This window comes from Chiloscyllium punctatum, chromosome 3 (assembly GCF_047496795.1).
Source record: "Chiloscyllium punctatum isolate Juve2018m chromosome 3, sChiPun1.3, whole genome shotgun sequence".
Lineage (NCBI taxonomy): Eukaryota > Metazoa > Chordata > Chondrichthyes > Orectolobiformes > Hemiscylliidae > Chiloscyllium > Chiloscyllium punctatum.
Window position 1 is genome coordinate 104621801 of NC_092741.1, and position 13424 is coordinate 104635224.

General features: G+C 38.9%; 1 protein-coding gene across 12 annotated transcripts in view; it reads right to left on the minus strand.

The window, feature by feature from the left end:
- The window catches only part of rims1a (regulating synaptic membrane exocytosis 1a), an 879579-nt gene that overhangs the window by 176605 nt on the left and 689550 nt on the right, over window positions 1-13424 (minus strand). For 9 of the 12 annotated variants that reach the window (XM_072557828.1, XM_072557837.1, XM_072557845.1 and 6 more), the window contains 2 exons: window positions 4461-4633; window positions 3844-4008 (listed from right to left, as the gene is read on the minus strand). In XM_072557828.1, coding sequence (XP_072413929.1) covers window positions 3844-4008; window positions 4461-4633 — 338 coding nt within the window. The remainder of the gene's footprint in view (window positions 1-3843; window positions 4009-4460; window positions 4634-13424) is intronic. The other 3 variants (XM_072557872.1, XM_072557892.1, XM_072557932.1) reach the window with 1 other exon arrangement.

A 13424-nucleotide genomic window follows, 5' to 3' on the forward strand; every position in this document is an offset into this window, starting at 1 on the left:
GAGATTTCAGAGAGAAATGTCAGGCAGAAATCATTTGCTGAAGCATGGAACCCTTTTTTGCATGCAGCAGTTTCTGTGACTACTACAACTAAACTAAACTAGAGAAAACCTGAACTGGGAGAACTGGCCATTCCCCTGCCATTGTTAAACTGGAGGTTTTCCAGTCATTTTGTCACCCCTGCCTTTACGACGTGTCTTTAGCAAAAACAAGGACAAAATAACCTTGTTAAAGTGACAGCCTCATCATACATTAATACACATTAATACACATACACATTAATAACCAATGTAGTGTTCCTTGTTGAGGCTGTCACTTTGGGCGGCACGGTGGCACAATGGTTAGCACTGCTGCCTCACAGCGCCAGAGACCCGGGTTCAATTCCCGCCTCAGGCGACTGACTGTGTGGAGTTTGCACGTTCTCCCCGTGTCTGCGTGGGTTTCCTCCGGGTGCTCCGGTTTCCTCCCACAGTCCAAAGATGTGCAGGTCAGGTGAATTGGCCATGCTAAATTGCCCGTAGTGTTAGGTAAGGGGTAGATGTAGGGGTATGGGTGGGTTGTGCTTCGGCGGGGCGTTGTGGACTTGCTGGGCCGAAGGGCCTGTTTCCACACTGTAAGTAATCTAATCTAATCTAATACCATGTTTTTAGTGTAAACCTTCATGATGAACACTGTCATTCACAAAAAGTAAACACAAGAAAAATAACACTAGCATTAATACAGCACCTTTCACTGGATGTTTGGAAGTGCTTTATAGTGAAGAAAGTACTTTTGGAGTTTAGTCACTGATGCAATGTAGGATATGCACTCGCCAATTTACACACAGCCAGGTCCCACAAACAGAAAGGTGAAAATGAGCAGCTAATTTATTTTTGTGATGTTAATGTAAGAATAAATCAATAATTAACCAGGGATAACTTCCCTGATTCTCTTTAAAGCAGCATCATATTCGTTTTGCCAACCCAATGGACAGATGGGGCATGAGTATAATGTTGCATCCAACACTCCAGCAATAGTGCATTACTCCCTCGCACTTCACCTTGACTTTTGCATTCAATTCCTGGATTGAGACTCTCTAAAGCCAGAACATTCAGAGACTGCGACAGTTCCAGTCACTACTTGTTCATAAAGATCGCTGGGATGTAAAGTTCTTTGTAGGTGGTCCTGTATGGTGTGTGGAGTGGTGTCCAACCCCAGAGGGTTCAGTTGCTTGTCAATATGCAGCTATTTATTGCAAAAAAAGAATGGATGATAGGTATAAACTGATGGACCAGTATGCAAAACCAACATTACTTCAGATTTGGCAACTGGGAGACCTCCAGTAGGAGCACTGGTAAGAAGAAAAAAATAAAAGTTTTCCAAAACATTTTACTTTTGGAAGCTTTGCGGAAACAACACTTTTGTTTGTCATTTATATAAATGATTTGGTTGAGAATATATAAGGCCTGGTTAATAAGTTTGCATATGACACCAAAATTAATGGCATAATAGACAGTGAAAAAGGTTTTCTAAGAATACCAAGGAATCTGAATCAAATGGGTTGAAAAATGACAGATAGAGTTGTGAGTGATCAATAAAAAAGGATAAGGCTTATACAGTTAATGGTAGGGCCTTGAAATCTAGAGTGCAGGTACATAATTCTTTGCAGTTCGCATCACATATGCGCAGGGTGCTTAAAAAGCTATTTGGTACCCTTGCTCAGTCCTTTGGGTATAGGAGTTCGGAAGTCATGTTGAGGTTGTATGGGACACTGGTGAGGCCTCTTCTGGAATACAGTGTTCAGTTCTGGTTGCCCAGTTATAGGAAGGATATTATTAAGCTGGAGAGAGTCCAGAAAAGATTTACCAGGATGTTGCCAGGTATGGAAGGTTTGTTATAAAGCAAGGCTGGATGGGCTGGGACATTATTCACTAGAGCATAGGAGGTTGAGAGGACACTTTATAGAAGTTTATAAAATCATGCAGGATATAGGTAGAGGTAACGGTAGTTGGCTTTTCCCTCGAATGGGGTACTTCAAGACTAGGGGGCATGTTTAAGGAGAGATGAAAAAGATTTTAAAAAAGACATGAGGAACAAATGTTTTACACAGAGGGTGGCTCGTCTGTGGAATGAATGTCCTGAGAAAGTGATGGATGTGGGTACAATTACAATATTTAAAAGACATTGGATAAGTACATGAATAGGAAAGGCTTGGACAGATATGGACCAGGAGTAAGTAGGTGTAACTAGTTTAGTTTGGGATTGTGTTTAGTATGGGCTGGTTGGACCAAATGGTTTGTTGCTGTACCTTATGACTTTGATTGTGACTCAGGACTGAGAGTGTAACAACGGACAGATATTTGGAGTAACTATCTCAAACAACAAATACATTATTGAAAAATGTGATAAACCTTTCTGAATGCCATTTTTGACATATTGTACACGCACACAGATGCTGTTGATATATTTCTGTACAAATGACTATTTAGTCTTCTCTGTCAGGTACATTATACTTCTTAAGATCTTTGTACCTGTTTTATTTGTCACTGCCTCCCAAATGGTTTTGGAATTCCATTCAATAAAGCTGATTTCTTTTTGGCACCAAACTCTCTTTTTATCTCAATATCCATATTTTTTTCAAATACATCAGTGTCCAAGCTCTGACAAATTCCGTTCACTGAACAGTCCTGTGCTGGCAACTCATTAAGCAATGCCTTGATATTAAAACCTCAAGTATATTATCTGGCACTGGAATAAATCACTTTTAAACTTAATATGGAATTGATTGTGTTATAGTATGCTTTATCCCAGAGGATTCTTAGTGAAAGCATTGCTTACCTATTGTACACTAAATCCAAAATAATTTTTGGGAGATTGTCACACAAGCATTCAACAAGTTACCTTCTAGACTGCATTTCCAAATTTATTTGTTCTCTCTGTAGGAAAATTGAAATACCTTGCAAAACTGCCTTGTTACAAAGCTCCAATTTTAATACCCTGGCCAACTGTAGAGGGGATCTATAAAATGTTACCACCAGTGTTTTCTGACTTTGCTATTCCCTAATTTCATATGTACAGATACTACTTCATGCTCGTGTGTGATAGAAAATTAGAATGATAGAGATGGAGACAGAATGAGTGAGTATTGAGAGAAAATGGGAGTGACTTGGAGAGTTTGTGTGAGGCTGAGTGAGTGAGGGGGAAGTAGGTGTGAGGTTGGAGGGAATGGGTGGGACAGGGATTGAGGGGGAGAGTTTGGTGGGGGTGGTGATGGGGAGAGAGTGTGTAGGGGGGAGGGAGGGTATGAGCTAGATGCACTCTCAGCTTTCCTCTCCCTCCTCCAAAAACAACAATCCAAAGAGCAGGTTGGGAGAGGACAAAAAAAAACAGGCTGAAAGGCAACTGGTTCTGATTTTGCTATGAAGTGTGTGAAAGTCAATTTGAGTCTGTGACAGATGACAGGAATATATCATTTGTGTTAATTAAACCTAACTTTGCGAAATACCCCGATCCTAAGCCTTCCTCTTGTGACCAGAACTTGAACAAGCCTATCTTTCCCTGGCTCTGCCTTGTAATGAAAATATCAAAAGATCTATTTGGGTCAAACATTCCTTGGTAATTTTTCATAACCATTTATATTAATTAGTCTTGTACCTAAATTATCAATTTACTGCTTTGAATTTATTTAAGCTCACAATTATTATTGTGCCAAACCTTATTTTTCTGTAACCTGCTGAGTGAGATAAAATGGACAAGTCTGCTGCATTACGACATAAAGCATCTAGAGAGACTGGGAATGACTAAACAGAGGGCATTGCTTTTAAGGAACTATGGGAGGTATCAGGAAAGAGGCAGCTGAGCTTTACCTCAAGTCACCAGAAGCTGAATGTCGTCCCCTTCTCAGATCTTCTGTTCCTGGCTTCCTTTCAGTATGCCCCGTCTCTCTCTTTCCCTCTTCTACTAACACCCACGATATCCTCCTCTTTTTTTTATTTGCCACATCCCTGCTGTTTTCTAAGGATTTCGACCTTCTTCACAATCACAGCATGCAAAATAAAATCAAAACAACTTAAATGGAACCTAACTAATTAAGCAAAATGTGACAAACAACTCACTTCACTGGTTGATTGTAAAACAACTTCTTCTACTTACCCATTATAAATTGTACATTGCTCTAACTTTATCCGCAAAATTCAGAGAAAAGCCAATAAGTTTAAACACAGCTTAATGCCCATGACTCATAATGCAAAATCAAGGACTATGTTTGAATTGGACTCCTATACATCAACATGTAATTAAATGAAAACTTTCAACCATTGGCACAATATTGAACTGCTGCTGAACAATGGAGTGTAATATTGTTCAGATCAACAACTTCTAGCAAACCCAGCAGCAATATCAAATAAGTGAGACGTAATATCATTGTGTATGAAATATAAAGCTGCAGAAACTATATTATACATTATCTAAAGGTGAAACTCACCTGATTTTCCGACTGCCCCTTGGCCGCTCTGACTGTACTGACATGTAGCTTGTGCTGCTGAGGCGTGAGGCACTGCTGGTTCGGGAAATGGCTGAGACGTCACTGGCATCACTGTCCGATGATTTGATTGAAATATTATCAATGCTTCTGTTCTGATCCTTGTACAGTAGATGCTAGCAGAGAGGAAAGTAGTAAATCCTTATAAATCTTAATATCTGTTCTGGCAAAATATACAAACGTCATACCCACTGCACTAACAAAAAAGAAATTTAAGACTTCAGTAGTTGTGTGATGTGTACATAGGCCATGCATTCGAATGATTTGCTGCTGAAATCCATGTGTACTTCCACTTGTTTGTAACAGGCAGTGTACAGACCATATTCAACCAACTCATACTTGCAAAACTGCAAACAAAACCTCTATTGTTAGATTTGGTTTTGAAGAACAGTCACTGAAGAATAGGTGAAAATGAGGACTGCAGATGCTGGAGATTAGAGTCAAGATTAGAGTGGTGCTGCAAATGCACAGCAGGTCAGGCAGCATTCAATGAGCAGGAAAATCGACGTCTCGGGCAGGAGCCCTTCATCAGGTTTCCGAAACATTGATTTTCCTGCTCCTCGGATGCTGCCTGACCTGCTGTGCATTTCCAGTCACTGAAGAATCCAGAGTTGCTAATAAATACGATAATATGCTCAAGTGACACACAGTCACACCCAGGTTTTCTGCAAACTAAAGGAATGTGCTCGAGCCTTATGTCATTTTAAGTTACCCAGGAACTTAGGGAATCTGTCCTAGTTTCTTGTACTAATTCCGTGACAATACCTTGGGCAATTACCAACCAAAAAGCTGAGTTATCTTCTTTGATTATAAATTGCTGTGATGGTTTAAAATGGCGTTCTTGCATTTGTCCCGATGAGTGTAACATGAAAAGTGTTAATGTCATGTCTCTCTTTTCAGCAGCATTTAACATTGTTTTCTCTTCCCCCTATATTTTAGACAATTTGAAGAATTGTTCTACGCTTGTTATCTATAATTATTTATTCCTCAAATGGAGTGCTTAATTTTTGTGACCAATGGTCAGTATTTCACATTACAAACAAATGAGAATCTTCAAAAAGGCTCATTTTGTGGTTCCATTGTATCTACTATTGCTGAACTACAGCAGGATTTGTGGATACATTTTTGGCAATAACACTTTGGATGATCTCTTCAAAAAATTCAAAAAACATTTATGCAAGCAATAAGATATTTGAGTTTTGGGAGGAATTCCACAAATTGCTCTTATATGTAGACTTTATTGAGGCTCGAAACATGAAGGTAATCTTTTTTGTTCCAAGGACACCAATTTTAAAAGCTTTTAAGCAAAATGACTCCTACATCCTAGCATAGATGGTTGTGACACTTTGAAATCGGATTACATATGGAACTAAATTGACACTGATTAGTTTTTTTTGATAACCTATTTTGAGCTAAATTATTTCACATGCACCAAATTATCATAGTTTACTAAATTTGGAAATACTTTCAAAGCAAAAATTTGTTTCTGGTGCTGATTCTAGTGTCTAATTGAACTGGTTCATGGGCAATCTTGCAACTGGTGCTATGAAAATGAGTTTCAGCAGAAACTCAGCCAGGTCCCATCACAGAGTCACCCTTTTATTTACTAGTGCATAGTACACTGGCTGTGGCCAGTCAGCTCTGTCAGTGTTCAACTGAGGAAATTCTAATTTCCTGGTTACATTGGTCAGCTAAAGGTTTTCCCAATTGGCCCAGGTCAAAAACCCCAAATCAAGAACCTCAGTTAACAAGATCAACATGATCCCAATCACTAAAAATCTGAAACAAAAACAAATTGCTGGAGAAACTCAGCAGGTCTGATAGCATTGGTCAAGAGGAAGCAGAGTTACCATTTTGCATCAAGTGACCCTTCTTCAGAACTGATAATAGCTAGGAAAAGGTTAGACATGTAGAGGGGAGTGGGGTGGAAGGAGTAAGCGAGATGTGGAGTCAGACCCCAGAGGGAGAGAAGAGGGAGATGCATCTTATTTTCATGTAGGGATGCTGCAGCCTTAAAGACTGGATAGAGTTTAATAACTTTAAGGCCAGAACACGTTCTTCTATGTACTTTAAACATCCCCACACCCTAGATGCTGTCATCACACAAGTTGCTTTAAGCACAACCAACCAATTTTCATCAACTTATGGTCCCCATTATCAGCTTTTCTTTCTCCCTGGCTTACCATTATCCATCCCTTTGTCTGTCTAACTGTATTTCTTTCCTCCTAGACTCGGTCTCAATTTATTACTTACTCCTTTGCACCCCACCACTCTCTTCCTCCAAACACATTCCCTGTCTTCAGCATATACCAACTTTTGCTCGCTAATCCCAGTTCCAAAGAAAGGTCACTGGATCCATAATGTTAACCCTGCTTTCTTGGCATAGAAACTGCCAAACCCGCTGAGTTTCTCTAGCAAGTTATTTTTATGCAAGAATATATTGAATTGGAGCAGTCATGTGACTCATCAAACCTTTTTTGCCATTCAATGAGATAATAGCAGATGTGACTGTGACATTAATTCTACTTCTGTGACCACCTGCCCCCTAATCTCAATCTCCATGTTAATCAAAAATTTGTTTAAAATAACCTTGAATTCATTCAATGGCCCACTTGCTGTGCTCTTTATAGCACAGAACACCAAAGACTCTCTTAAAAAGAAGAAAATTATTTCCATCTCTGTCTTAAATGTGAAACACTTTATTATTAAAAATGCTCCTTAGTTCGAGATTCCCTCTAAGAGGGAATATCTTGTCAACATTTAACTAGTCAAGCCTCTTCAGAATTTTTTGCTTTGTGATGATGATATAGAAAATGGCCAACTGATGTTTGAAATCGATTAGCCAATTTAATACTAATGACTTTCACGGAGCAGATGGAACATAAAACACTGACTTAAAATGGCATGTTGCATTTCCCCCTCATAAATTGGCCAAGTTTAATAAAACTAACATTATGCAAAAGCCAGTCTGAGCTTTTACCTAAGGGAATTGAGACCAATCAACAATCCCACACCCCACCCAATATGAGGTGTTAAAAGACCATTATCTCCCATTTGATTTACACCTTCAGGAGAATCTTCACATGTTGGAATAGAATAATGCCTGAAAACAATTTCTGCATACATGAAAGATATACCTAACATATATAGGTCAGAAGTTTACAGGTCAGAGCAAGGGTAATAGATTTTAGACTGTGGAATGAACACAACATACAGAAGATTCTCTGTCTCTTAAGAAGAAAACCCGGTGACAACACTGACTTTAAGAAAATAGCAGGAAACTGAGGAGTTCAAAATAACTGCAATATTACCTAATGTTGACAGGTGATGAAATCAACTAACTAATCATGGTCTCAGATTAAAACTTAATGCCTTAAGAACATCCAAAGATCTACTTTTAAATATTTATTTCTACTGGACACTATCTCCTTTTAAGTGCACTTTAAAGTGAATCCATTTGTTTGTATGTGTTGGAAGGCATTTGCTACAATAGACTTGTGGGGAAGGTTATAGAGTTATAGAGATGTACAGCATGGAAACAGATCCTTCGGGCCAACTTGTCCACGCTTACCAGATATCCTAGTCCCATTTGCCAGTACTTGGCCCATATCTCTCTAAACCCTTCCTATTCATATACCCATCCAGATGTCTTTTAAATGTTGTAATTGTACCACTTTATTTTATTACTTTGCATTTATTGTATTTACTTGTCAATAATTTATAAATAAAGTATGTCTTTGAAAATAAAAATATTAACAATAATAAACCGTATGTTAGATTTCCATCAGAAATAAACAGTCTTTCAAATTACTGCAGGTAATATTAATAATAAAACATCTCTCAGTTTATACTACCATCAGTAGTATAAACTGTCTCTCAGATTACTGTCAGCAATAAACCATCTCTCAGATTACCATCAGTAATAAACCGTCTCTCAGATTACTGTCAATAATATCAGTAATAAACCATCTCTCAGATTGCCATCAGTAATAAACTATCCCTTAGATTACTATCAGCAATAAACTCTCAGATTACTATCAGTAATATCGGTGATAAACTGTCTCTCAGAATACTATCAGTAATAAACCATTTTTCAGATTACAGTCAGTAATACCAGTCATAAACTGTCTCTCATATTACATCAGTAATATCAGTATAAACCACCCTCAGACTACAGTCAGTAATAATAATAATAAATTTTTAGATTACCGTCAATAAAAACTCTATCTCAGATTGCTGTCAGTAATAAACCATCTCTCAGACTACTGTCAAAAATAAACTCTCTCTCAGACTACCGTCAGTAATATCAGTAATAAACTGTCTCTGCCATTTACGATTCCTGTGATGTTGGAATAAAAAAAGTCACTAGCAACATGATACAAAATTGGATGAGTAACAGGAAACAGAAAGTAATAGTCACTGGTTAGTTCTTGGGCTGGAGGAAGTCTTTTAATGGAAGTCCCCAGGTATTGGAACCCTTGCTTTTCCTAATAAATATTAATGATCTATATTTTGTTGTATGGGGGACAATTTCAAAATTTGCAGATGATGTGGACATGGAAGAAGTGTAAACTGTGAAGAGAACTATGGAACTCTAAAAGGACATTGACACGTTAATGGAGTGACCAGACAGATGGCAGATGTGGTTCAAAGCAGAGAAGTGACAAGTTCTTCCAACAAAAGTGACACTTTGGTTGGAAGAACATTGAAAAGCAACAATAAATAATGTTCCAAAATAAAGCACAATTCTAACAGGGGAGCAGGAGTTCAGGTGTCTATGTGTACAAATCTTTGTAAGTGGAAGGACAGGTGGAGAGACTAGTAAATAAAGTGCCCTCTTCTTTATTAATAGGGGCATATAGTTTACAAAAACAAGGAAGTGATGTTGAACTCGAAGAAGGTATAGTTAAAGCTTAGCTACAATATTGAGTAAAGTTCTGGGGCATGACCACACTATCAGAAGGACGTGAATATATTGGAAATAATGTTGAAACAATTTATAAGAATAATTCAGGGATGAGGAACTTCAGTTTCGAGGACAAATTGAAGACACTGGAACTGATCTCCTTGAAGAGAAAATGCCAAAGAGAAGATCTGATAGAATTTTTCAAAATCATGCAGGGACTGGATAAAGTCAAGAGGGTGAAGCTATTACCACCCATAAAAGGATCAAGAATGAGACAATTCTGTTTGAAAGTGATTTGCAACAGTAATAGATGCAAAGTGAAAAAACATTTTTTTACACAGTGTAATGGTCCACACAGTCCACCCTAAGGTATGGAATGCACTGCCTGGAAATGTGATGGAGGCAGGTTCAAATGAGATGTTCAAGAGGGCATTGGATGAATATTTAGAGATAAATAGTCTACAAGGATATGGGGAAAAAGGCAGGAAAATGGCTCTAAGTCATGACATTCATTTGAACAGCTTGCTCATTTAGCAGGCACAAAAGACTTAATAATCTCCTTCTGCACCATAATGATTCTGTGACTACCTGAGAAGGTTGGCAAAATGGGAGCCGGTTCAGTCATTTGTACCAGTTATATCAGTTTCAATAGGATCACCTCTAATTCTTTTAAACTCTACTTAATGTCTCCAGGTAATCCTCTCTGCATTGCTTCCCCTGTAAAGAGGCTCAGATAGTCCACTGGCCAGAAATGTGTTGGAGCAGGATAGATTGGAATTGTGCATTGCGACTGTGCAGAAATCTAATTCCATGGGAATTTTCTGGGATTCTGAAATTTCCAATTGATAAATCTCCTGCATCTTGAAGTTTCAAAAATTTCTGAGGGCTCGGGTTAACAAGTTAGACTAGCTTAAGTCTAACTTCCACACCATCTTCCACCCTACCAACCTGACTCGATTACACCCCTTCTAGTCCCTATCTCGCTTTTCTGCTATGATCTGTTGACCGTCTCACATCATCAGACTCGACAAGCCCCTGACATGAAATGGCATTTCTAATACACCCCCTCCCCCACAGATTTCCCCCACTGGTGTGAATTCCACCCCACCTCCTCCCCCAGACACAGCACCCACCTCCTTCCTGATTCCTCAGTCACTGTGATGCACTAAAGTAAATCAGCAAGGGTATGGGATTCAGGAATTAACATTAGAGAGGAGTAGCAGAGTGCAAAAAAATACTAGGAGAGCCCAGGATAGCTAGCATTAGAATAGAGTTATACAGCATAGAAACAGACTCTTCAGTCCAACTTGTCTATGCAGAACAGATATGCTGAATTGATCTAGTCCCATTTTCCAGCATTTGGCCCATAATGCTCTAAACCCTTCCTATTCATATAAACTTCCAGAAGCCTTTTAATGTTGTAATTGTCGCCGCTTCCACAACCTCCTTTGAACACACCCATATCATCCAAACACCATCCTCTGCGAGAAACGTTGTCTCTCAAGTCCCTTTTAAATCTTTCCCCTCTCAAAGTAAACCTATGTCCTCAAGTTTTAGACTCCCCTACCTTGGGTAAAAGAATTTAGTTATTCACCCTAACCATGCCCCTCATGGTTTTATAAATCTCAATAAGATCAGCCTTCAGCCTCCAATGCTCCAGGGGAAAGTGCCCCAATTTTCAGCCTCTCCCCATAGCTCAAACTCACCAATCCAAGCAACATCCTTGCAAATCTTGTCTGAACCCTTTCAAGTTTACCAACATGCAAGGAGAGCAGAATTAAACACAGTATTCTAGGAGTGTCTATATAGCTGCAACATGGACATCACAACTCCCATACTCAATGCACTCACCAATGAAAGCAAGTGCACCAAATACTTTCTTAGTTAATGAGTGTCAATTAAATAATTTACTTACCCAAGTTAGGAGGTGGAGTTGGAGAAATTTAAGTTTTTAAAATCACAGTTAATGTGCATTTCTGTGAATGCATGGAGAATAACAAATAATTTTGGTGAGTTACATGCATAGATTTCCATGTGGGATTATGGTGCTCCGGCAATAAGAGACCTGGTTCAAGAAAATGTAGGACTATGTGTTGACTATTCCTGGATAGAAGTTGTTTAGATAAGGAACAGTGATGGTTAGGAAGAACAGTGCAATGGCTAGAGGAATGTTTGCCCCTCTCTTTCACACAACCACTATCTGAGGGGTTGGTATTGGGACTCTTACTTTATCTTATATAAATTGATTATCTAGACATTAGTGTGCAGGAAAAGATTTCAATCTTTACAGATGATCCAAAACTTGAAAGTATTGTAAACTGTGAAAAGGACAGTGTACAATTCCAAAAGGACATTGACAAGTAGGTGAAGTGCACAGATAGGTTGCAGATAAAGTTTAATGCAACGAAATGTGAGACGGAAGGCACATGTAGATAAACAGCATAAAAAAAGGTTACCATCTTGAAGAATATGCAGGAGCAAAGGGTATTGAATGTATACGATGGACTGATGGATAGTGATGTAAATAAAGCATACAGTGTGCTGAGCTTTACTAGTGGATCCCTGGAGTACATCAGCAAGGAGATGATGTTGAACTGGAAAAGACACTTACTGGACCTCTGCTGGAGAATTGTGTACAGTTGTCAAAGCCACTTTAAAGCTGTGAACACACTGGGGAGAGTGCAGAAATAGTTTAGAAGGATGGTTCCAGGAATGAGAAACTTTAGTTATGAGGACTGATTGAAGAAAGGGGATTGTTCTCCTTGGAGACAAGTAGTCTGAGAATAGATCTGATAGAGAGGTTTACAAAATCATGAGCAGGGTGGATAGAGTAGATAAAAATAAACTATTCCAGCTTATAAAAGGAACAACAAAAATAGGGCATTGCTTTAAAGCATTTGGTAAATGAAGCAAGGGTGACAGGAAGAAAAGCTTTTTCACTTAATGAGCAATTAGGATATGGAATGCATTTCCTGGAATGTGATAGAAACAGATACAACTGAGTCATTCAACAGGGCATTTGGAACCATAGGGTTAGACAGCATGGAAACTGACCCTTTGGTCCAACTTGTCGATGCCAACCAGATATCCTAAACTGATTTAGTCCCATTTGCCTACTTTTGGTCCATATTCCTTTGAACCCTTCCTATTCATGTACCCATTCAGATGCCTTTTAAGTGTTGTAAGCATACCTGCTTCCATTACTTCCTCTGGCACTCATTCCATACACGTACCTCAGGTCCCTACTAAATCTTTCTCCTCTCACCATAAACCTACATCCTCTAGTTTTGGACTCCTCCACTGTGGGAAAAATATCTAGGATATTCACCTTATCTATACCCCTTATGATTTTATGAACCTCTATAAGGTCACCCTGCAGCCTCCGATGCTCCAGAGAAATTAGTCCCAGCTTATTCAGCCTCTCAGTATAGCTCAAACCCTCCAATCTCAGCAACACCTTTGTAAATCTTCTCTGAACCCTTTCAAGTTAAACAATGTCTTTCCTATAGCAGGGAGACCAGAATTGAGTGAAGTATTCTAAAAGTGGCCTAACCAACATCCTGGAACATGGCATCCCTACTCCTACACTCAGTGCAGAGACCAATGAAGACAAGCATGCCAAACTGCATTACCCTGTCCACCTGCAATTCCACTTTCAATGAACTATTCACCTGCACCCCTTGGTCCCTTTGTTCAGCAACAGTCCCCAGGGTAATAATGTGCAAGGGGCAAAAACAGGAGATTGGCACAAGCTAATTTTTAACAAGCTAAAGCAGACATGATGAGCTAAACTCTCCCTTTTTGCTCTGTAACATTACTTTGATTGCTACTTGATTTCCTGTGTGATGTGAATTGTGGGGTTTATATGGATAATTTTGTTGTTGAGCAAGAAACTGGTGTGTATTTCTGTGTACAGAGGAAACTTGGTTATTCAAAAATCAGATTATCTGAAGGAGATCTCGAAATCCAAATGGAAACATTACAAAGATGTGTCCAACAGT